Source organism: Rana temporaria, chromosome 1, assembly GCF_905171775.1.
Source record: "Rana temporaria chromosome 1, aRanTem1.1, whole genome shotgun sequence".
NCBI lineage: Eukaryota > Metazoa > Chordata > Amphibia > Anura > Ranidae > Rana > Rana temporaria.
This window is the reverse complement of record NC_053489.1, coordinates 288829255-288855817: the sequence shown is the minus strand read 5'-3', so window position 1 is coordinate 288855817 and position 26563 is coordinate 288829255. Positions and strand designations below refer to the sequence as shown.

General features: G+C 38.8%; 1 protein-coding gene across 1 annotated transcript in view; it reads left to right on the top strand.

Moving 5' to 3' along the window:
- The window catches only part of CBWD3 (COBW domain containing 3), a 92806-nt gene extending 66243 nt beyond the window's left edge, over positions 1–26563 (top strand). Inside the window, exons 11-16 of the mRNA XM_040357029.1 lie at positions 4855–4911; positions 10882–10930; positions 21091–21159; positions 21247–21312; positions 22803–22926; positions 25101–26563. Of these exons, the coding sequence (XP_040212963.1) occupies positions 4855–4911; positions 10882–10930; positions 21091–21159; positions 21247–21312; positions 22803–22926; positions 25101–25159 (424 nt within the window). The 3' untranslated portion in view covers positions 25160–26563. The remainder of the gene's footprint in view (positions 1–4854; positions 4912–10881; positions 10931–21090; positions 21160–21246; positions 21313–22802; positions 22927–25100) is intronic.

Genomic DNA, 26563 nt, shown 5'->3' with positions numbered 1-26563 from the left:
TTGTACTGTCATTATTGTGTGTATGTTGTTGTCTGTTACAAAAAATAAAAAAACTTTTACTGTAAAAAAAGGTTGGGTAAGGTGACAATCAGGTTGGTGAGGGACAGAAGGGCTTCACTCGCAAACATACGTAGTTTATAGCATGGTGATCAGATGAACTCCTTTCCAAACATTGTCCCCCAAAGCCGACCTAATCTCTATGGACCAGAGAATGTAGGTACTTATTGATGCGGGAGCACAAAATCTTTCCCAAGAGCTTCATAACGTCATTCAACAGAGAGATTGGACAGTAGGCCTGATGCTCATGGACCTCCTCGTTGGTCTTAGGAATCATGTAGTTATGTGCCTGTAGGGAGTCAGAAAGGCAACATTTCCTGCTTCATACAGTTGAAGTTGGCTGTCAGGTGAGGGAGCAGAGGAGAGTTTACGGTAGTACAGGCCGGTGAATTCATCCAGTCCCGGAGCCTTTGAGAGAGGAATACCCTTGATGGCCTGAGCCATCTCAAGTTTGTAGACGTCTGCATTAAGGGTGGTGTGGGCGGCTGAAGAGACAGGTGGAAGGTGAAGGTTACAGAAAGAATCATCTGCTAGGTCAAGAGAAAAAGGGGGGGGGGGTTACTATAGAGAGAAGCCAGAAATCCAGCAAAAGCCTTAGAACCTTTTTTTTTTTTTTTATAATCTTTATTTAAGGAATGCGGGTTGTACAAAAAGCAAACATTTGTACATTGGTGGGGTGGCAATCAAGGTTCCATTACAACGATATAGTAAGACAGGAGACTGTGGTCAAAAGACTCCACAACAGTTATATCCTGCAATTCAACCAGAACAGTAGAGGAAACCTCCTAGCCAGCAAGATACATAGTTGTCATGGACATGTGTAGACCATTGAGTAAGACCAATAGGGAGAGAGAGAACAAACGTATCCCTATTGATCAGGTACCGAGCCGTTACACTTTAGAGGACTAAACTTAAACATTATACTTCATCTATGTTGTGGCTCTCCGTCCTGGATTAGCAGGAGACCTTAGAGACTTCGGTTGGATCAGAGGTGAGGTGCCAGTTGGCGGAGCGGAGGCAGATGGGTTTGTGGGCACAGGTTTCTGCATTAAGCTTCCTGGCCAACATTGTGCCAGACTTATCCGCACAAGAGTAAAACCTGTGCTTAGTCCACCGCAGGGCCTTTTCAGCCCTGTCAGAGGCCAGTAAGTCTAGTCCGACTGCCTAGCTGAATTAATTTTTGATAAGAAGAATGTGCTTCTCTTGATAAGTGCTCATGCAAAATAGGCAGCACAGCTCTGCTTACAAGAGCTCATATTTTATTATTTTTCCCTTTATTGTACCAACTGGTGTGAATGCAGCTTGCCTTCAAAAACGTTGGCCACAGTGCTGCAAATATGTCACACTGGTTGTGCTGACATCATTCCCCCCAAGGGTTTTCTGCTTTTTGTATGTGGATTGTTTGCTACCACTCACATACTCCTGAGGTTAAGAAATAAAGGTTTAGTATAGAAATCTAAACGGTGGTATGAATTTAAAAAATGTATTTTAAAGACAAGAATGTAAAACTTTACCCTTTGTGTAGAAGCATTCATCACCTTACATTATGCAATTTGAAGAGATGATTTGTTTCCGACTGCTACTTCATTTTACACAGACTTTAATCCTGGCAATGCTGCATTTTTATGGTCAGTAATTACCACTGACTGATCAAAAACCCTCCTTAGCAGGGCTTTTCTGAGTTTGTGTCTGTTTGTAGAATAGCTGTCATGTCAGTTTACACGGCACACTTCTGTGCTTGTTTTTTAGAGACTTTTGTAAAACCTGAAATCAATGTACTTACTGTTTCATTATGTTACTGTGTCAATAGAATCGTCTACATTTTAGAAGTGCAAGCTGTGTGAAAAGCAATTTTCCAATTAGACAAACTGCAGTTTAAATGTTAAACAATACAGGCAGTGAAACTACAAAATATATTAAAGTCATACTAAACCTTTTGTTTTATTAAAATAAAAATGATGTTATATTTACCTGCTTTGTGCAAGAATAGTGCATGGAGTGCTGGCTTACCTTCCCTTTCTTGGTCCCCTGCCAGATGCTGTCTGCTCTTCCTCTTCTTTGAGTTCCCCCCAAACAAGCCATGTGCTATGGGGACACTCCTGCGGGCATTCTCTTGAGCTGGTCTGTCTGTGTGTGTCCATGGACACACACATCGAGGCTCAGCTATATTCGCTGTGCTTTCCTCTCAGGATTTGACTGACAGCAGCAGGAACCAATGGCTCCTGTTGCTATAAGTGTAGCCTCTGAGAAGAGGAAAAGAGAGAGGACTCTCGGGTAACTGTTTGGGTGGGAGGGGGGACAGTTAGTGGGTTGTTTTTTTACCTTAATGCATTAAGGTAAAACATTTTAACTTTAGAGCAGATATAAACCCAAAAACTGACATAATATAGCAGCCTATCAGTCCTTATATGTGGTAACTACATTTGTTTTATTTTTTATAATGTTCTCATGGTGACTAACACAAGTTACATTAATTTACAGTCTTGTATCTATGTAGAGGGTGCAATTACTACCATCACCACATCTAAGGGCTGGTCAGCTGCAAAATATGAAATGTTTGTTCTTAGGTGTGTGTGTGTGTAATATATATATATATATAATATATATATATATATATATATATATATATATATATATATATATATATATATATATATATATATATATATATATATATATATATATATATATATATATATATATATATATATATATATATATATATATATATATATATATATATAAAATGTGTGTGTGTGTGTGTGTGTGTGTGTGTGTGTGTGTATACGCGCACACACACACGAGAGCCCAGGAGCTCTAATAAAGCTACTTACATAGGGCCAAATTCAGGTAGCTCGGCGTATCTTTGAGCGGGCGTAGCGCATCTCATATGCGCTACACCGACGTAACATAGAGAGGCAAGGCCAGTATTCACAAAGCACTTGCTCCCTAAGTTACGGCGGTGTAGCGTAAATGGGCCGGCGTAAGCCCGCCTAATTCAAAGTAGGCAGGTAGTGGGCGTGATGTATTGCAATGAAGCGTGACCCTATGTAAATGAAGGGCCGAACGAACGGCGCATGCGCGCGCATGCTCAGAATCACGTCGCATATACTCCCTAAGATACGACGGCTCAATGCCTTCGACGTGAACGTAACCTACGCCCAGCCCCATTCACGTACGACTTGCGCAAACAACGTAAAATCCCATGGCTGTTCCGACATCCATACCCTAACATGACTTACCCCTGCTTTATGTGGGATAACTTTACGCCGGACGTACGCCTTACGTAAACGGCGTAGATTACAGCGACGGGCGTAAGTACTTTTGTGAATCGGCGTATCTAGGTCATTTACATATTCGACACGTAAATCAATGGAAGCGCCCCTTGTGGCCAGCGTAAATATGCGCCCAAGATACAACGGCGTAGGAGACTTGCGTCAGTCAGAAGAGGCCGAAATTCAGGCGTATCTTCTTTTAAGAATTAGACGCATAGATACGACGGCGCATCTGAGAACTTACGCGGCGTATCAGAAAATACGTTGGCGTAAGCCGTACGTGAATCTGGCCTATAGTCTCCATGCTGCCTAGGCGACTTATCTCAATTTAGCTCTTACTGAGTCCAGTAAACTGAGATTTGTATGTTTGTTATGGTCTTCTACTCTTTACTTCATTATTATTTCTCACCACATTAAGGAAGCCTGCATAGTTACTAGGTTTTGAAAAGAACAAAATAAATATCTTATCTTCTAGTCATGTGTTTGATAGATATTATGTAGGAATGCTATATGATTGGAATATTGGTTTTCATATATGAGCATGTTATAATATTATTATTTTGTGAAATACATTTAATATTAATATGAGTATACTTGTATACTGGCATTTTAAAAATGATAAAGGGGGTAAAAGGGTGTTTGCAGGGCTCTCCATAATTTGTTAGTATGGGTATGTATGGTGGTTACAAAAGTATACCAAAAAATACCATGAAGCTGCAGCACTGTATACGCCCACTGGGTGGCACTGTATAGACAGGCTATATGTGTGTGCATTACACTTAATGTAATTAAGAAAATTAGCATTCTGTAAAAAAGAAAATACTCTGAAGGGAATTTATCAAAACTGGAGCATCCAGAATCTGGAGTAGCTGTGCATGACAACCAACCAGCTTATATATTCAACTTATTTAGTTAAGCTTTCAAAATGAAAGCTAGAAGCTGATTGGGTGCCATGAACAGCTGCCTGCTCCAGTCTTTGTAAATTCCCATCTGTGTGTAAATTACATATATGAATTTGGCATTTGTATGGAAAGTAATATGGTTTAGTGCCGTTCACAAAACGTGCATGTCTTATTTGATATTTTCTAGTTCCCGTAATGCATTCAGAGCTCCACTCACAACATACAAAACCTAAGTTTGATTTTTTGCCAATTAATTTATTGCTTTATGTACGGCATAACATTTGATATTTTGTCCTCCGTTGTTTTTGCATATCAGTTCATTACTTTTAACTATAAGTTTCAGTGTATTGCTTAAATAGTAGAAAATATGAAGCCAGATTGGACTCAATACTTGGCTGCGCATTTTTAACATTTGAAGACACTTTCAGATTAACATACAGACATGATGAGACAAAATAACATATTCGGAGCATCAGTTGTAAAAAGGTAGATGTTTAATGTGAATTAGGTTTATTGAGGATTCTGGTAAGGGATAAAATCACTCTTCGTAGGAGTGGATTTATAAGTCATAACTTTGTGGATAGTTCCCATTACTGAAAGGATAACTCTTTGTTTTACAGAGTGGATTTATCAGAGATTTTGGATTTGCATTCTTTTGACAGTTTGTCTGGAAAAAGGTATGTTCTGTCTTTATAATTTTGTAAAGCATTTTTTGTTTTCAGTTATCCAAGTACAAACTAAAAAACGAAGTAAAAAAAGTAATATGGAAAATTGTATTGGAGAGTTCCCGTTTCCTGTTTTTAGTTTTTTCCAACATATTGTTCGCTCAAACTTGTCTTGCATACAAACGGTCGCACAAATGTCGGAAATTCCAAATTGCAAGAACGCGGTCACGTACAACACTACGACGAGCCGAGAAAAACAAAGTTCAATGATTCCGAGCATGCGTAGGATTTCTTTGCGTCGGAATTGCATACAAACGATCTGAATTTTTGACAGGAACTTTTATTGTCGGAAAAATTGAGAACCAGCTCTCAAACATTTGTTGTTGGAAATCTCAACAGCAAATGTCTGATGGAGCCTACACACGGTTGGAATATCCGATCACAAGCTCACATCGAACATTTGTTGTCGAAAATTCCGTCCGTGTGTACGTGGCATAACACTGAAAGTATTCCTCAGACTGACCAGCGCATTGAGGAGAGGTTGGAAGGAGTTGTCCAAGATGGAGCATACTATGAATGGAGCATACTATGAACATACTATCCTCCTCTTCAACACTATTGTCACTGAATCGAGCTCCACTCCAACAACCTCTTCGGCCTTGTGGACAAGTTTGAGTCTGTTCGTGTCTGCCACCCTCAACCAGGGATATTCATTGTCATACTCACGGGGGCGTGGTCTGACAATGAGACAATTTCTATTCTCGAGTCCACAATCATTTCCAGCAAACTGTGATCTACCATGATATAATCTATCCTAGAGTTTGTACCGTGTACAGGGGAGTAGAACGTATAGTCCCGCTGTTTTGAATTTAATATTCTCCAGATGTCTACCATCTGACTACTATGCATTTTTTTTTTCAATTTTTTTGAGCTGTGCCTTGTTTGTCCCCTGTACCCGGGACCTACTATCTACTTCCGGCTCTATGCAAAAGTTCAAATCACCCATCCGGATTACATTTCCTGCCTTAAAGTCCTCCAGTTTCCCTAAGATTTCACTGAAGTATTTAATTGGGTTTGTATTGGGGGCATAGATATTCGCCAACGTGCATTCCATCTCCCCTAAGTTCCCCTTTTAAAAAGAGAAATTTTCCCTCTACATCTGTCTTCCAATACAAACCGTACTCCTTTTGCGAAACCTATTGCCACTCCCCTTACCCGTTTTGAAATGGTGTCCCCATAGTACCAAATCGGGAAGTCTGGGGAGTACAGTTTAACATTGGATTCCAGGGTCAGGTGAGTCTCCTGTAGAAAAACTACCTCCGCTCTATATCGTCTAAGTTCTCTTAGTATCTTATGCCTCTTAGTAGGGGTATTACGTTCTCTAACATTATAGGACATAAACTTAATTTCTGTCATCTCGCCCTCTTTGCTCTTTTTGCTTTCTTGTGCCCTGTGCATTTTTGCACCACCAGCCAACGGAGTTTACCTTTCTTTCTTGGTAAAACAGTGAGATAAGCATTACCAGGAAAAGTCTCCATTACCTATGTATACAAACTTCTTGCTGTAAAGATGACCCATACACAGTTCGCTTTGCAGTTATCTGGGAGAATCAATTAAAGCATGACTCAGCTGATTTATTTATCCAAACCATTTCTGATTATACACTAGTACCTCCTTTTTCTGCTCCCCTTGTTGGCTGGCGTCCTTAGCTGCCTCCAGGACTACTCACATGGCTCCAGGAGGGATCTTCCGTTTCACTCTGTATCTGGCAGCCTCTACTCGCCTCCCCTCCTACTGCCTTTCCTTCATGCGGGAGCTTCTCTCGTCCCTGCAGTAAATCGGGGGGGGGGGGGGTTTGAGGGCATACGGGAAAAAAGGAAAGGATGCTTAGGGAGGGGGGACAGCCAAACTCCGCCTCCTCTACCGACCGCCGCGCACTGTCCTTCCCACTCCACCGTAAGGCGGCATGGATAGCCCAAAGATCCGCTGACGTTTATAGCGGGTACGCCGGCTACACCGCCGGGAGTATCAGTCGCTGCATCCCCGATGCCTCACACACAGCGGGTTCCTCGCGTCTCCTGCACGGCCCAGCCAGCTGACACTCTCCAGTCCCTCCCTCCGTGAGAGACATCACACCCTCCCGTCCTCGCGTCCGTCGCGCTTTGTTGGCACTTCCTTGTCCCTTCCTGTTCTAACATGACTGCGCACCAGTGCACAAAGCAAGGTTTGACATGGATGAGCGAGTTTGGGGAGGAGGAACTTGACTGTCCTGACCTCAATCCAATAGAACACATTTTGGGATGAATTGGAGCGGAGACTGCAAGCTAGGCCTTCTTGTCAAACATCAGCGCCTGACCTCACAAAAGCGCTTCTGGAAAAATAGTCAAACATTCCCATAGACACCCTCCTAAACCTTGTGGACAACCTTCCCAGAAGAGTTGAAGCTGTTATAGCTGCAAAGGGTGGGTCAACTCCATATCGAACCCTGCGTACGAAGACTGGGATGCCATTAAAGTTCATGTGCGTGTAAAGGCAGGTGTCCCAATACTTTTGACAATATAGTGTATTTACTTTCGTAGCAGCCGGTAATACCACTGACGCATGCAAACTGCGCTCTGAATAGATGGTGCCGTCCATTCTAAACTCATCCGCCGCCGAAACTCCCATGCGCATGTGTGACGTTATTGTGGCCCCAGGACCTGTGACAGCGTGCTGCTGGAGGGCTTTGTTTTAAGGCAAGTCTGTCATAATATGCTAGTATGTGGTGCATACTAGCACATTATGACATTATCCTTCAGAAGCCAGATTAAAAAAAAGATTAATTTAGGGTTTATTTTTGTTTTAATACTAGTCATGAGAGGACTGTCTTTGCTGTCCTTCTTCAGAAAAAGGTAGCCACCTTGTTGTCTCTGGAGTCCCTGACCTGGAACTTGGTCTGGAAGAGTTTTTAAGCTGCTGCTTCATCATGAGAGCCAGGCAGATAGCATTTTGAGAATGAGAGGTCTGTATTCCTTCCACATTTTGATGTCTTGATGAATTTTTAGCTTTTAGGTACAATTTATTGGTTTGAATCGGCCTATGGCATCTTGGATCACTCAGAAGCTCTAGCAGCTAAATTATATTATGAAAATCTGTAGAGGGAGTCTCGGTCTTTCTGCTGTATTATTAGTAATCTATATATATACATATATATATAAAACTCAACGTGTGTGTGTGTGTGTATGTATGTTCCAGCATCACGTCCAAACGGCTAAAGATATTAACATGAAACTTGGCACACATGTTACTTATATGTCAGCAACAAACATAGGATAGGTGGTTTAACCCTTACCCACCCCCATTTGCCATGGTCGGGGTTTTTCTTTAAAGTCCCATTCAACTCTATGGGAAATACATGTTACTTCATAACTTCCAAACGGCTGTACATATTTCGATAACACTTGGTTACATGTTACTTATATGTCCACTTAAACTATAGGATAGTTAATTTATCCCTTAACTACCCCCATTTGTGAGGGTCGGGGTTTTTGTTTAAAGTCCCATGCAAATCAATGGGAAATGTATGTTCCCACATAACTTCTGTACGCCTGGAGATATTTCAATAATACCTGGTACACATATTACTTATATGCCAAATAAAAATATATGACAGTTAAATTAACCCTTACCTACACCCTTATATAAAAGATGGGTATATTTATATTACTATGATTTTCCTCCCCAAAAGGTTAAGATAGGAAGACCGGGCAACGCTGGGTATTCAGCTAGTTGAAAATAAAACCGAGAAACCGTTGGCTCTATATGGCCCTGGCAGGTGGGGAGACAGGTTTTCTGGTACAGGAATTTACCTTAAGAAATGTGAGAAGCCAGTGAAAGACGCTCCCATCTGCATCCCTGCAAATTTGAAATCTCTGTTTTTGGTGGGCTGGTGTATGTTTACGGTATGATATAATAGGAGCCATGTTTTTCAGTATGTTTACCCTTGTGTGTAAAGATTAGGAATGGTGTGCTATTCAGTTGATAAATGTGTACATGCTGAAGCGTTTATGTAGTGTTGATTCTGACCCATCTAATCAGCTATTTAATAATGGTGCTTTGATTCCCTCTTTAGCAGGGATTTGCCCTAACTGCAGGTACTAAATAGCTAAAGCAATCCCTTCAAGATGAAGCAGCTGCGAGGGATTAAACTTGACACCACTGCTGTTACATTTCCTGCAGAGCCTCATACACTCCAGCAGCTTGTCTACACATACACTTTCCCTCCCTTCTTTTATGTCCACTGTTACCAATTTACCCCTGACTGATCTGCTTAGACCTTGCAGATGTTTTGTTTTGAAGTCCCTGCCAGCCCCCTGGAGATGAGAGTATTCTGCAATTCACGTGAATGTAATCTGGTAGACAATATTGAACTGCACATCCCACCGGGAAGGCCTTATATTGTCTGTTTAGCAATTTAATTTGGATATTTTGCTGAAGCGAATGCAAGTTTTGTATGTACAGCCATGGGATCGCTTTCACAGTGTCTTGCTGTCTAGAGACTTCAAAATTATTGAATACCATAAAGTAAACTAATCTGGGTCTGTAACATTTGACATGGCATGCTTGGCAAGTACAAATACATATGTGTTGGCCATACGTTTTTCGAACAACCATTTTATTCACATGGGTGGTTTCAATCACGCCATCAATGCGCTCCGAAATTTCTGGTGATCAGTTCCTTGCCGAGTAATCTACGTATCTGTACATAGCTGTGACAAATTGCATCTTTATTTTTCTAGTTATAAATATGCATATTGAAATGCAGTGTGTACACATCCACTCGTGTTGTTCTAACTCCTAGTACATTCATTTTACACATTCTGTGTTAAAATGCATTTAAATCAATAGAATGATGAGGGGTTAGAACCTCTGTCAGATTTAAATTTTTGTCTTTGCTAAAGAGGTGTGCTGTCTCTGATTGTCCTTGGCACCACTGTCGCCAGGACTGGAAAATGCAAGAAAATTCTGAATTTTGAGTTGTTCCCAGAACATGAATAGAGAGAACATTTATCATTGGGGACATTTGTTCCAGTGACGGCTACCTAAAAGGAAGTGCTCTTTGGAGAGATTTCCTCCCTTCCTGTTTTGACTCTACAGGACCGAGAGTGAAGGAAAATCTCCAAAGAGGCTAAGTGGTTAGCACGTCTGCCTAGCAGCACTAGGGTCATCAGTTTGAATCCCAACCATAACAATACCTGCCCGGAGTTTGCATGTTCTCACTGTGCCTGCTTGGGTTTTTTCTCCGGGTACTCCGGTTTCCTCCCACACCCCAAAGACATGCTGGTAGGTTAATTGGATACTGTCTAAAATTGGCTCTAGTGTGTGTATGCATGAATGTGCGTTAGGCCCCATTCACACCTGAGCGTTTTGTAGCTTGAAGCCTGACGCTACAAAACGCTGGAGGGGAAAAAATCTATTTATTCTCTATGACGATGGTTCACATCTCCACTCCAAAACGCCTGAAGCCAGAAGCTCCAAAACGTCCGAAGCTCAAACAAGTTCTGGAACTTCTTTTAAATTAAGATTTGGGTGTTTTTCTGCTTTTTACATTGGTGACCTTTTGACCTGTACAAAATCGCTGTAAAATCACGTGACTTTCTGCCTGAAAATGCTACGCTCGGGTGTGTATGGGGCCTTAGGGACCTTAGATTGTAAGCCCCTTGAGGGCAGGGACTGGTGTAAATGTACATACACACACACACACAGTATGTGTGTGTGTGTGTGTATATGTGTGTGTGTATAATAATATATATATATATATATATATATATATATATATATATATATATATATATATATTCTATGTAAATTGACAGTGCTATGTAAATAAATATGTCAAGGCCAAGTTTAATAGCAGGAAATGAGTGGTGGTGTATGTTTGTGCTGTTACAGAGGAACATTCGTGTTGCCCTAATGTTGATCCTTTATGGCTTATATTCACAGCTTGCAAGACAAATTCATCTCCAGCACATCTCATAATCATCTTGATAAGGTAAAGTCTACCCAGGTGTATTGTTGTATGTATTCTTGTAGTATAAACTAATCTAATATTTTGTGAATAACTTTAGTAAAATATATATTTACCAAAAAATAATTGATATATACAATGGCCAGTTTTTCGATCATGTCATGAGAGATTATAAAAGTGCATTTTTATCATTGGAGAAAATGTATGAAAATACATTCTGTTAGTGGTTAAAAGTAACTTTATGTAAAATTACATATTTAGGTGTTGCATAACTCAGTCTGAAAATTGACCTAACAGATCTTCTAATTTTAAGGGTATGACCTAGCTAAAACATTGTCCTGTATAAGCTGGTATTGCTCCGTTGACCTATAAGGAACAATCATAAAATGTCTTGTTGCTCAATGCAACCAGTCAGAATCCTTGTATGATATTCAACTCTATTATACATTGATGACAGTTGTGGTCAGCAAGAGATGTTCTAGTTAACATCGTTTTCATACACCTGGTCAACTTTGTCCCGATAACTATTTATATACTCATAACAAATTCAACTGAACCGTGGATTGAATTACTTATCACATTACCTAAACCTCAGCAGAATGCAATGCAAATGAAAGTTCAAGCTTATGGAACGCTATCACTGTTGGTAGAGGTAAATCAAAACGTGGATTAATTTACAAAAATTAAAACCAAAAAGCAGAAAATGTGTAGGACGCTACTGGTTGGTAATTATAATCCCAAATAGGAAAAGAATACTCATATTGGTATAGAATCCAAAATGTATTTTAACATAAAAGCATGCCTGAGATATATACAAAACAAATTGAGACCAATCATTATCATATATCTCTGACATGCTTTTATGATATTTTAATTACGTTTTATAATACATTTGGGATTTTATACCATAATGAGTACTCTTTTTATTTACTATTTTGGATTATAATTGGCAACCAGTAAAGTCCTACACATTTTCTGCTTTTTGGTTTCCGTATTTGTTTGGATGTGGTGCCATACGTAACGTGGGAATGTCGATGTATTTTATCATTTACAAAAATACAAACTGAACTGGAGAAATCTATTGATTCCCCATCCACACTAATGGCATAGATGGGTGAATATCCTCTGCTGGCTAGTGTTTTCTGACAGCCAGCATCTAGGCCCATCAGATTGCCCAAATAGTGGCTGCAGCTGACTTGATGCAATAACTGCTCAGTTGACAATTTTTCCATCCAGTTCCCTCTATTTTAGGCCCCTTTCACACGGGCGCCTCCATAAAGTGGAATCAGAGTGGACACCGACAGTCTTGCTCAGCTCTTATGGGGCAATCGGATGGACCAAAGCCACCCGATCCAATCTGCCAGAAGGATGGGGAATAGGACCACCATCTGTCCAGATGGTGAACAGTATCGCATTTAGAAGCTCTGTTAAGGTTTTTTTGACTCTAGCTGCAGTTGATTGTATAAAATTGGTTTTAAAGGTAAATTGAGTGAACTTTCCAACGTAAGAGGATAATGCACTTTTACATAGCAGTCCACAGCCATGACAGGCAGGAAAATAAGTAGCGGGTTACTTTAGATTAGGGGGTTAGGTAGGAAGGATATATGCACTCCATATGAAAGGGGAATTATCCACATTATACACACGATAGGTTAACCAGAGGACAACGGTCTGATGGACCGTTTTCATCGGTCAAAACTGATCGTGTGTGGATCCTATAGGTTATTTAACCATCAGTTAAAAAAAAGCCAACTTGCTTTAAATTTAACCGATAGATTCCTAACCGATAGGACAAAACTGATCGTTGGTAGGCACGGCCATTGGTTAAAAATCCACGCATGCTCAGAATCAAGTTGACGCATGCTTGGAAGCATTGAACTTCATTTTTTTTTTTAGCACGTCGTTGGGTTTTACGTCACCGCGTTCTGACACGATCGTTTTTTTAACCGATGATGTGTAGGCGCGACGGACCATCAGTCAGCTCTATCGGTTAACCAATGAAATCGGTCAGTTCTCGTCGGATGGACCGACCGTGTGTACGCGGCTTAACAAAGCAGCAGTGTTTCCTGGATAGTTCCAATTGAATTTACTTTTTGCTTTTCAAATTTATTTTGAATTCTATAGCTAAACTGTTTTAAAATGACTACAATTGGGAAAATTCACAAATACGATTTAGAACAGAACGTGTATGAAATGTCGCAGCTCTTAGGGGTGTTCAGTGACCTGACTTGAGTATACTACAGAATATAGGATTGTTAGTACAGTGAGTTTGTGCTGAGCTGTAGGATTTGAAATGCCTCAGTTCATTGGGAGCAGTTGTTGTTTTGGATCATTACATAAAACAAGCTTTTTGTAAGCTTTTTTTTTTTTTTACCCGGAACTACAGAAAGTAAACAGTCATTTCCTCCCTTTGCTTAAAATCCTTACCACCTATCAACCTGCAAATAAACATGTGAAGAGGTTCCACAGGGGCCTAATATATACAGTTTTAGCTGAAGGGACCCTTGCTGGGGGAGATGCCACTTTTTCCTTTTTTATTGTAATGAGCCCTTTTATTTAGAAAAGACTGAGCACATCGCAACACTACAAGTACAAATTCAGCTCTCAAACAATGTGATCCACAATAAAGAGCTTCCTGCAAGTTTCACTGTTAGCATCTCAATGCACCAGCGAGCATTGAATGCCCATGGTGTGAACTTTCTTAATGAGTTCCTGCTATTCCATGACATTGTATGTTGTTCCTCTGGATTGTGTGACTTGTGCTATATACTCTTAACATTATAACCATGACTCTTCAAGAACAGCTTCTGACAAGATGATATATTCAGTCATTGACATGTAAAGTGAAAAGTTACCTGTTGATACTCTTTTTATTTTTTTTTTATTCTGCAGCTGCATTGCCGAAAAGTAAAAGCATGTTATTGCAGAGGCCCACAAATACTATATCACACACACACACACACACACACACACATATATTTTTATATATATATATATATATATATATATATATATATATATATATATATATATATATATATATATATATATATATATATATATATAATTACACACTCATGAGCACTCTGGGCATAAATGTTCACCTCAGGTGGCAGTAACGCTTCCTATGTGCATGTACAGGCATTCAGCTCAGTGACACTGAGTCTGTCAAGAGTGAAGGCTCGGCATCGCTGATTAAAAAGCTCTGCTCAGCCAGTGCGCCTATCACACTGTTGGGCACATCAGCAGGCAGCGCTGTGCTCAGTGACTTTGAGTCTGCACTTTTAAAAAGACTCAGCAGCAGCAAGAGCTTGGAGGCAGTTATATCAGATCTTAGGCTAAATTTGCAAAGCTTTAATACCAGCCTAGGACACTCTGGTGCCAATTCTGTACATAATTTTAGACATATACCAGTGGTGTGTATGTAGCTGGAAACCTTGTGCCAAATTCATAATATATCTGCAACATTTTTCATTATTTGTACCAATGCATACGACGCGTTCCAGTATTTCTTTACAACACTCTTATGCCTTGTACACACAATCAAAATTTCTGTCGGGATAAACTCAGACGGAATTCCATTTAAAGCTGCATACACACTGTCACACCAAATTCAGCACAACACTACGACGAGCCGAAAAAAAAAAAATTAAGTTCAATGCTTCCGAGCAATCGTCGACTTGATTCTGAGCATGCATGTTTTTTTCTCCGCCGGAGTTCCATACAGACTAACAGAATTTCCGATTTAAAAAAAAAATTCTGTCTGGGGGAAAAAAAGAGAACATGTTCTCTTTCTAAGTCCGTCGGAATTTCCAAAGGAAAAACTCTGATGGGGCACATTACTGTATGACACTATTTTTGCAACAGATTCATAAAAAAAAAAATCTACCTTATCAAGTGATAATAAAAGTGGAGGTAAAAAATACCTCTTTTCCATGTTGAATCAAATTGTTGATTGTGTTGCATATCTAAATATGGTTTTGCATCTTGGAAACAATTGTTGTAAACCCTATAAGAAAAAAAAAAAAAAACCTGTAAGACAAAGGCATAATGAGCCGGCTCATTATGAAATACTTACCTTGGAACGAAGCTCTCTCAGCGGTGCCCGCACACTGCTGATACAGCTGACATTTTCCCGGGTTCGCGGGCTGCGGCGCTGTGATTGGCCAAAGCTGTGGTGATGTCTCATGCGTTTAGGAGCCGCCAGGCGTATATAGTAAATATCTCCTAAACGGTGCAGTCTTAGGAGATATTTACAATACCTACAGGTAAGCCTTATTGTAGACTTACCTGTAGGTGCAATTAAAAAGGAAGACTTTACTTCCTCTTAAAGTTCCTCTGGAACTGATATTTGATAAGTTTCCATTACATTCCCAACTAATCCACATAGCATCTCTGCCTGTAAAACATCACCCCTTATCTGGAGAGATGCTTGTGACAATTCTGTCAGAGTTGTGACAGATTCATATACACCTTACAGACCTGCTTATCTGTTGCAAATCCCACCAGTTGTCGCAGTGCTGCAAGACCAGTTTTTGAAGCATAACCATGACACTTTATGAATTCCAGGGGCTGTTTTCAACCATGTGATTTGTAATTTTCACATTTAATTTGACCCAACACTCAATGACTGTCACTAAAAATAAAGATTCTTATCTTGGGTGTTAGCTTTGTGAATTGATCCTCCTATCTGAAGATCAAAAAGTTGGCTAGGCTCGATTTTTCTGTTTGAAACTATTGGATGTTTTATGTGAGCTTGGTGTATTAACAGTGAGGGGAATTTATCAAAATTGCAGCAGACAGAATCTGGAGCAGCTGTGCATGGTAACCAGTCAGCTACTATCTTCAGCTTGTTCAGTTTAAGTGACACAAAGCTCTGGTTTAAAGTAAAAAATTCTATCAAGTTTTTATTCAAAACTTAATATAGTACCTTCTATTGCTCTCCGCCTTCTCCAAACCTCCAAATTCCTCTGTTTTTTCCTGCTGTGATCTCAATTTCTGTTAGAGGGTGGCTACCATGTTCCCAAAGTAGACTGGAACATAGCCACCCTCTCTTACTTGCCCACAGGATAGACTGTGGGATTTGTAGTGTGCAAAGAGCAGTGTACATAACCACAACTATCATGTACTTCTCGTGAAGGGGTAAAGGAGAAGTTCCGGAGCTCACAGAAGACTTTACAATGAGGCAAAAAAAAAAAAAAAACACGGATAGAAGGGGTTTTATGAAATGTAGATTTGAAGGCTATTGCGTAGTAGATGTGTGTGGATTATTTTTGGAAAATAAGGATATTGTTTAGTGTCATTTAGTGTGCACATCTGCTCCAGATTGTGGCTGCTCCAATTTTTTTTATAAATTTTTCGATGTTTCTGGATGCCATACAGTTACACCAAGGGGCATAGTTCTAAATTGGTAAATTTGACATCCCACAAACATTCTTTGAAGGAGAAACTTCTAAGTTCATGTGTTCTTTTCTGGAGAATCTTCTAGGTCCATGTGTTCTCACTTTAATTAACCTTCTTTTTTCCTTTTTTATACTTATTTATTTATTTTTATTTTTTACTGGATCTGTTCTCCCAGCCCTATATACATTCTCAAGTTAGTTGGTTGCCATGGGTGATCTATAGTAACTGCCAATCATGCATGGTCAATGTCAGTTAGAACTCTGGGGAAAAAAGTCACGTATGCATATGTTTTTTTTTTTTTTAAGCCCAAATATTTTGATAAATGTATCAGGAAAAAATTTGAATTTATTTTTAAAAAGGAAAATTAATTGGAATAAATTGTATATGTCATTTTTGTAGGTAAAAAAACAGAACTAACAGTATTCTTAAACTCCACTTGAATATGACACTATAAGACTTGGCAAACATCTGCATGTTCATGGTGGCATCACATGAATTACTACCATTGTTTGTTTGAAACCTATGAATATAGGTACCTTTTTATTTCTGTACTGTTGGCAGATGTGTCCCAATTAACAATGTGCATGGTCAAAGGGGATTAGCAGCAGTTTGCTGCTGATAGTGTCTACATGTCTGTGATATGTGGGTAATTATTAGGGTGTTTAGATCTTTAAAGAGCCTGGCTGGTCAATGTTCATTTCAATCCCCATAGCTATGTTGTATCCCTTCAAGTAGTGTTGTCTAGCCATTAGTGAACAGTTGATGATTTGAACATGTTCCCTATTAAAGGCACACAGGTAGATATTGTAAAACATTACAGGTTTTTATTATAGATTTTTTTTTAATAAAAAACAGTTAAACAAATAAAATTTGTAACAATTTTATTTTATTGTTACAAATTTTATTTGTTTAACTGTTTTTTATAAAATGTCTATAATAAAAACCTGTAGTGTTTTACAATATCTACCTGTGTGCCTTTAAAAGTCCAAATTCTGTATAATATCGGGACGTTGGCACATTGCTATCAATGCTTCCACAGTGTCACCCTGTGAGGATACACATACAAATTCTCTTCTCATAAAATGTTCCCTATTAATGCTAAAAATATTCAAAATACAACTAAAAGCAATTTTTATGTTTTAATTATTTAGTTTTGGGTAGAGTGGAGAGGGATTAAAATATATCGGTCATATTTGTGAATGTGAGAGAATATCCCAAATGTTGGTTGTCATTAGAACTGGAATAGATGTAACAGTCGAGGGTTCTCCCTTTTGAAGGGCTTTCCTCTCACTTCTTGTTGTGGCTGTGGCATAAAGTCAGAGAAAATGTCCCCAATGAGAGACATATGACAAAAAATGGACAGAAGTTATAACCCTCTTTTACTCAATCCAAAATGAACAACATGTTGCCATTAGTCCTACTTTAATGAAAAAAAAAATTAACACAGATACCAACCATGCATACAGAAAGTGCATAGGAGGACACTACGTTGCTCAGGCATCAATCTTTGCATTGTGGGAGGTGGGTGTACCTGTGTGTGCAGTTCTCGTAAATTTGTTTCTGCTCCAGTGGTGGATCAGGGAGATAGGGTAACGCAATGAGGGTAGAAACAGGAACCCTACTTTGCCTCCTTTTCCTATTGCAAAAGTTCGCTTTAAGACTCCGTTCTTGTGAACTAATGGTTGCTCCTAAATTATGAAAACCATGACCCAAAAGTGTGACTGTACATTATGTACTAATTATTATTTTGTGTCAATAAAAAAATTGAATTTCATGCTGTGACTGGAGAAACATGGGTCCTCATAGTGGTTTTGTTATGAGGCCTATTCACAAACAATTACGGCCCTAATTGCACTACAGAAATCTTGTAAATTAGTTGATGAACATATGAGCTGGGTTTGGGTTAATTGCACACCACTTTAAATGCAGATAAATAAAGGTCATACTTATTTTTATTGGATACCTAAATGTGTCCAGAACAGGAACTGCAAATCTCAATATCACGTCCCCATTAACCTTTAGTCTAGACTTGAGCAGTCTAGGTTTTACTGACAATTGTGATTTGCATGGTCAGGAGTCCATAATCAGTTCCAAATTTTCTAAATAGAATATAGTTACAGTATCAAACTATAGGGCTGTTCCCTGGTTTATACAATACAAATCTTGGCATATCAAATGTGAATTTTTTTTTTTTTTTTGGAGTAATTACAAGCTAGCTAGTAATTTTTGATGCAACGTAAAATTAAAGCTGAACTTGGGTATAAGCAAACGTTGTCTAAATAAGAGGCATGTACATTTTTACTTAAATCTTGTACTTTTGGAGGGATAGATTTGAATGAGCCCCAATTTATGATTCAATTATTTTGGTATAAGAAAGACATTCAACAAGTTTTTTTTTTTTTTTTTTTTTAACAAATGTATGATCTCTCCATACAGAAATTTTCAAATATTTAATATTCTAACACAGGGTTTATGAACTGGCAGTCCAAAGGCTGTACAAGGCCCATGTGGGCTTCTTTTGAGGCCAATGAGGTCACAGCTACAGCCAATGCAGAGTGGTAGTGGGTTGAACTTAAATGACTTTGGCACAGCTTGTCAGGTGGGAATGATCTGCTGCTCTACAGGGATAGTATAGTTCTGACCCAAGATCACCAGGGAGGGATTTAACATGGGAGCATACAGTATCTCACAAAGGTGAGTACACCCCTTACATTTTTGTAAATATTTTATATCTTTTCATGTGACAACACTGAAAAAATTACACTTTTCTACAATGTCAAGTAGTGAGTGTGCAGCTTGTATACCAGTGTCAATTTGCTGTCTCCTCGATGGTATAATAAAATATTTTCAATGTGAGGGGTGTACTCACTTTTGTGAGATACTGTATGTTCAGGTAAATAACCACTGAACACCATTAAAAGGAAGGGGGATATATATTGCTGCCACTGACAACAGCAAGGCGAGGAGGGTTATTATTGCTTTCACAGACAGCAGTGGGAAAGGGGGCTTATTATTGAAGCCACTGGCACCATAGGGGAGGGGGATATTACTGCTGTCTGTGACACCAATTAGGAAGGGTTTTTTACTGCTGCCAAGGAATAAGGGGTTCTTATTGCTGACACTGACAGCAATTAAGAAGAGGTTTTTACTGCTGCCACTGACGGCAATGAAGGGGGGGTAACTACTACTGCCACAGACATCAACGAAGGAGTGGCTATTACTACTGTCATTAACCGCAATGAAGGAGGCATTATTGCTGCCACTGACACCAGTGAAGGAGGGTGTTATTATTGCTGTCACTGACGGCAATGAAAGTTGGGCTATTACTGTTACCAATGCCCCTTTATAAAGGGGGTGTTGTTATTGGTGCCACTGGCAACAATACCGAGGGTTATTATTGCTGTCACTAACACCAGTGATATGGCGGTTATGATCCTGAATGTCACTTAGTCCCGGAAACTAATGTGCGGCCGTCCACAAGTGTAAAGCTGTCTGTGTGCACCAATTATTCTAGAGTTTAATAAAATGTTATTGTTCCAGAGCCCTACCTGGAACCTCCCTCTGATGTATTTCATGTGATAAACCTGATGGCTTCACTGTTCATGTCTTTGCATAAATTAAGTTTTATTGAACACTGGAATACTCGGTGTGTAGGACCTTTTTATTAATACTAACTTATCAATAGAAAGCAAAGCTTTGACATTTTCTCATAGGGATAATCTTCTTTGCACAGTTCTTGACGGTATAGCAACACTGTTGGTGAGCGAAAACCACAACAAACTAGAATGTTTGACTACAATCAACCAACCAAAATTTAGCATTTTGATTTGATGTGTGTATTAAGGATTATTTCAGATTATATATGTGTGTGTGTGTGTGTGTGTGTGTATATATATATATATATATATATATATATATATATATATATATATATATATATATATATATATATATATATATATATATATATATATACACACACCTATATATAATCTGAAATAATCCTTAATACACACATGTGTGTCTATGTGTGTGTGTGTGTGTGTGTATATATATATATATATATATATATACTGTTTTTGTTTATTTTGAAGGAAATTAATAAACCAAACGGGTGCAATGAAAAAATCAGCAGTTGTGTTTTCTTGAGGAAGAGCTATTTGTTTATTTAGCAGAAACCTATTTAGGTTGGCTTGCATTTGTCACCTAGGAATGGGTTTGTGAGTACACGTTAGTGTTTACCTTAGCACCAAACAGATTAAAGAACATTATTGCCTCAGATGAGCTGTAATGAGGGCAATATTTTCTCTCAAGGGAAAGCGGCTTACTGTAATATGTTCTAACGAGGAGACAACGAGAAGGTGTGAACTGTTGTCACAGCAATTCAGTGCACCATTCCCAAACCTTCATTGATCTTTTTGCAGTTCCGTAAGTGAACATCACATTGTACTAAAAACAACAGGTCTACTTCCTTACATTACATTAACATGCACACTAGAAGAACCAGAGAAACAGCTGCTTCTTCATGGGGGTTCTGGGAAGAAGCCACGTTGGAAAGTGGCATTATCTTTTTATATTCCATTGTGTTTTTTAAAGTTGACGGTGTTCTAGTTTTCAAAAATTGATGAGGATGAATTTAAAGCAAACCTTTCATGAAAATGCAAGGTCCCATTACTTCCTAGCCCCCCACACAGTAACGTTTGTTACATTTTTAAACAATTACTATGTTGGACTATGAATTGTAGTAATTTGTACCTATAAACTACTAATCTTTTTCACAGAGCATTGTCACCGTTACATTTGAGGTTGTTGGAAATGTAATTGAAGAGAATCTCAATGTATTCATTCAGGTAAGAAGAAAACATCTTCCAACTTTAATGATTGTGTGTTTTTTTTTATGCAAATGATGTGTTCATATTTTTTTTTCACTTTTTCAGAATTTGCTCTGGGAAAAGAATATAAAAAACACTATCGAAATTCCCATGGAGGTTATAAGATTAAAGGTGGGTCGTGGTAGTGTTCGGTCTCTGTTAGGCACAACGGTGTAGTTAACTGCTACCCCTCTGCAATTATGGGGCTACTGAGAATGGCTTCACGGAACGATTGTGGCAGATATTAGGGGCAGAGTGCATTGGCTTCCCTCTAGACTGAGAGTTGGCATAAAGGATGAGTCTATCTTGGGCGCATATTGAAATCGACAAGGGAGCGCACCTAAGGAAACGACTGATGGACAGCACAAAGATCATTGGAGGGTGCTGTGGGATAACCTATTCTCCACAACACCTTGGAAAAAGAGAAAAATGGGTTGGATCAGGAATATATGCCAAGCTTTCAAATGTACCACAAGATAGCATTCCTAAAATGCCATATCACTAGCAATGAGGTAGACTGGTACACTACTGCTATGTTTGGTTGAAAAATAAAAGACCTCGGTAGAGGTGTTGTATCTGTTGCATTGATTTTTATGTTTGTTTTCACTTTTAGTTAGAATGTATTCTTAAAGTCTAAGGTTTGTTAATAAAATTAAAAATAAATTAGCACAAGGGACCTGACTTAGGCTGGGTTCACACTACGGTTTTCCCGTCCGTCAGCCGCATACGATTTCAGTATTGAAAACGTACGGGCCCGGACGGGAAAACGTATAGATAGAGAATGCATTGCAAATCGTATGCACTCAGATGCATCCGGGTGCGTACGATTTGCTGGCAAAACGTTTTTTAAACGTCCGCAAAACCGTGTTCAACCACGGTTTTGCGGTCGTTTTTAAGACAGTATGGCAAACGCATACGTTTTCCTTTAACATTAATGTTAATGGAAAACACACATGTGTGCGGTTCCATACGTTCCCGTCCGTTTCAGCCGCATACGGTTTTCCATATAAATCGTATGCGGCTGACGGACGGGAAAACCGTAGTGTGAACCCAGCCTTACTATTAGTCCCATATGCTGCTGGCTCCTGCAATCCTTCAAATTTTCCTCTTCTGATGCCCCCCTAGCTCAGCAATCTTCCAGCACAGTGGGGGTTAATAGAGCTGAGGGAGCTGTGAAAGGTAATCAAGAGTGCCTAACTATGCTCCCCCTTTCCACCCAGCTCCTCCATTTATAGCTTCTATGAATGAAAAATTATCTATGAATGAATGAATGAATTACAAACAGATGATTGAAAGGTCCCCCCCCCCTCCATTCATATTTCATGTTTCATTCATAGAAGTTGTAGTACGGCTTCTATGAATGGAGCAGCAGGACAGAAAAGTGGGCATAGTCTTGCACTCTAAATGACCAATAATACATTAGATTAGTACTAATATCCATTGTGCTGTGTTGATATTTTATTCTTATTTTTAACTAAACTTAGGCTTTAGCAATCCTGGCAAAAAGAAAGAAAATAAGCCTTTGTATTTTATCTAATCCATAGAACTTGACATGTACGTTTTTTATGCATTCCCCCCCCCCCCTTTTTCTACGTTAGTAACGGTCTTCTCTGTTTAAGTAGGGCCTGCTGTCAATGAACGATAAATCAAATCAAGTGATAATACAGGGAGTTCATGAACTCTATGATCTAGAAGAGACACAAGTAAACTGGCAGGGGGAGAGACTAAATCGCATGGTGTTTATAGGTAAACTCTCTTTTCTCCGTCTTCTAAATGTAAAAAAAATATTGGACAGTATTTATAGAACATGTCAATATTGTAGATCAGTTGAAGCATATAATGGGGTAGAGTGCATGTGTTTTATTGTAAAATACAATATTGCCAATTTGCCATATAATATACCAGCAGTGCCACTAGTGCTAGTGGCTCTGTTGCATATTGCACTAACACAAGGTAAATAAAGAGCCTAATGTTTAACTAGATTTAGTCTTTTCCAAGCAAGAGATATGGAAACCATGACTTCTATGTACCATGTGTGAGTTTGGAGGTGGCGTTTGGATACAAGTGTGAGTTTGGACGCTCAGGCAATCGTGGACCTGGTTGCCTATGACACAGTGGGATTCCAGCTGTTACTTCAGACACCTTAGGCTCAGTTCACACTGCTACAATCCCAAAGTCGTGCAACTTGCTTGTGACTTCCTTGCTATTTGCTTTTAACTTTTATGTTTTAACATTAGTCTAGGCAGTCAAATCACACTCTGTGACTCAAGTTGCATTGGTTAAGATGGCACTCATTTAAAATGACTGTGTTTTGACTTGTCATGTGAATTTGTGTCGCAAGTAGAAATAAGTTGCAGCAGTGTGGACTGCGCTTAGTGCAGATATATGCTGCTAGTGAATATGAGGGAATTGTTCTATATATCTTACTGCAAATTCATAAAGGAAACATGGTGTAAGACACAGTTTATTTTAAGTTGAACATGCACAGTAGGAATTGGACAAATATTCCTTAAAAGTGAACTAGAATGAATACTTACATTTCCCTATATAGTTAACATAACCTAAACTTTTTTCTGGTTAATAAAACGATCTCTCACAGAGCAGTTTTCTTCGCACAGGGCCTTCACACTAACTGTTGTCGGCCTTAGAATTATACTGACTTTTTGTATTACAGACATTTAACCACTTCAGCCTCGGAAGATTTCCCCCCTTAACCTCTTGACCACTGGGCCCTTAAACCCCCTTCCTAACCAGATCAATTTCCAACTTTCGGTGCTCTCACGATTTGAATGACAATAACTCAGTCATACAACACTGTACACATGACATTTTTGTCTTTATTTTTTTCACACAAATAGAGCTTTCTTTTGGTGGTATTTAATCACCGTTGGGTTTTTTATTTTTTGCGCTAGAAAAGAAAAAAGACTGAAAACTGAATTTTTCTTGTTTCTGTTAAAAAAAATCGAAAATTTGTAATTTTCTTCATAAATTTTGGCCAAATTTTATACTGCTACATATCTTTGGTAAACGTAAGTACAAATTGGTGTATATTATTTGGTCTTTGTGAAAGTTATAGAGTCCACAAGCTATGGTGCCAATATCTGAAAATTGATCACACCTGAAGTACTGACGTCCTATCTCATTTCTTGAGACCCTAACATGCCAGGAAAGTACAAATATCCCCCAAATGACCCCTTTTTGGAAAGAAGACATTCCAAGGTATTTAGAAAGAGGCATGTTGAGGTTTTTGAAGTTGTCATTTTTTCTGACAGGGGAGTTAGAGATCTGCTGATCCTAGTGATCTCTCTCTCCTCCTCCAGTTAGAAACACTCCCAGGGAACACACTTAACCCCTTGATCACCCCCTAGTGTTAATCCCTTCTGTGCCAGTGCCATTTATACAGTAATTGGTGGCAATTTTTAGCTCTGATCGCTGTATAAATGTCAATGGTCCCAAAAAAGTGTCAAGTATCCGATCTGTCTACTGCAATGTTGCAGTCTCGCTAAAAATCGCTGATCACCGCCATTACTAGTAAAGAAAAAAAAAATGCCATAAATCTATCCCTTATTTTGTAGATACTATAGCTTCTGCACAATACAATCAATATACGCTTATTGAGATTTTTGCAAAAGGTGTGGGCTTCAAATCAAGGCTCCATCGCCAAGGGTCTTGGGCGCTCGGTGATGATTCAGAATACTTTATTAATCCCAAAGGGAAATTTCTGCAACACATGCCACACACAACAATGACAACACAAGATCACAACAATGAAGCAAGACACAAAGACATAACATTGCTTAACGTTGCTTACATGTTTTTTAGGGGAAAAAAATTGCACTTGATACAAAAAAACTTTTCTACCTTTTTTATTAGTTTTACTTGCATGCAAAAATAAAATATATCTTATTTTTCAATTCCAGGGAGACATCTGGATAAGGACATACTCAAACAGCAATTCCTATCTGCTCTGGAACATTGATGGCCATGGTTTGTGAATATGTCACACATCCTTAGAAAGATGTCCAAAACGAATTTTCCAAAGACAATGTAGCCATTCACTGATGCTTCAAAGCAGTACTGTATTTGTATGTATTGATCCATTTTAATTAAGAATTAATAGAAAATAAAGAGAAAAAAAAAACATTTTGTTTTAAGAGACCCAAGTGTTTACTGGTCTGTGATATAAGTGCTTATAAAAAATAAAAATCAAGACTCACGAGGGTGCACAGAAAGTGGATTACTTTTGTTTTAAAGTGGGTAATCTTGTTAGGAGGGTATGTATAATGTATGCAGTATAATCTAGTATGTATAGCAAGGGTAGGCAAACTTCAGCCCTCCAGCTGTTGTAGAACTACAAGTCTCAGGAGGAATCGCAAGGCTCTGACAGCTTACTAGCATGACATGCAGAAGCATGATGGGACTTGTAGTACTTCAACAGCTGCATGTATAGTATACTAAATATTGCATTTAGTAGTTTCCTGGACATGGCTCAGTTGCCGAAGTTGGGTTTTGAGTATTTTCCCAGTGCATCTCACAAATGGCCTATTTGGTGTTTGTAGATAGACACTTTTTTCTCGCGTTACCGATTTTCATGCTAAATTTTGATGTTATACCCTTACGCCTGAAGAAATGTTTCCTTACGCCTGAAGAAATGTTTCCTAAATTCAAACTCTGAATCTGTTAGTAGTGTCAGAGAGAAGATGTCATTTATGCCTAAGGTTGGTTTCCAATTTTATAAGTTTTACTTGTTTTGACACCGATTTACTTTGCAAATGACTCAAAGTGTAACTCTAGCCAGATTATGGGAAGTCAATTTTTTATTTATTTTTTATAATCAAAAAGTCATTAACTAGCTTTAAAACAAGTAATTTCTGACCTGTGGTGCAGGTACTGTTGAGAAATTCATCCTCAAAGTTCACAACAGAAGCACTGAAGTTGTTAAAGTTTTCCCTTTCAACAGCTCGCACCCCTCCAAGCAGTGATTTATCAATTTTTCAGCCGTCAAATCCCTAATGTAGAGCGGTGCATTGTTGGGGAGGAGGGCAGGGTTTGAGCTACTGAAACAGGCAGTTTGATCAACTTCACTACTTTTACTGAGAACTTTCAGGATGAATTGCTCCACAGAAATTACAGCTGCAGAGGTTTAATGAGCACTTGCTTTAAAGCTCATTTAGTGCATGTTTATAGTGTGTAAACATTTGGTTGTCCATAATCTGACTACAGGTTCATTTTAAAGTAAACTGGGTTAGGGGCATTAGATTGAAAGCTACTTTTGGGGGGCAGGACTTGATGTGACTGACTCAATGTTTTTTATTAAGAACTGCAGAAGACGTATCGTCTTTCTACGAATTGGAAAATTAAATAAACAAGTTTGTCTAAAGTG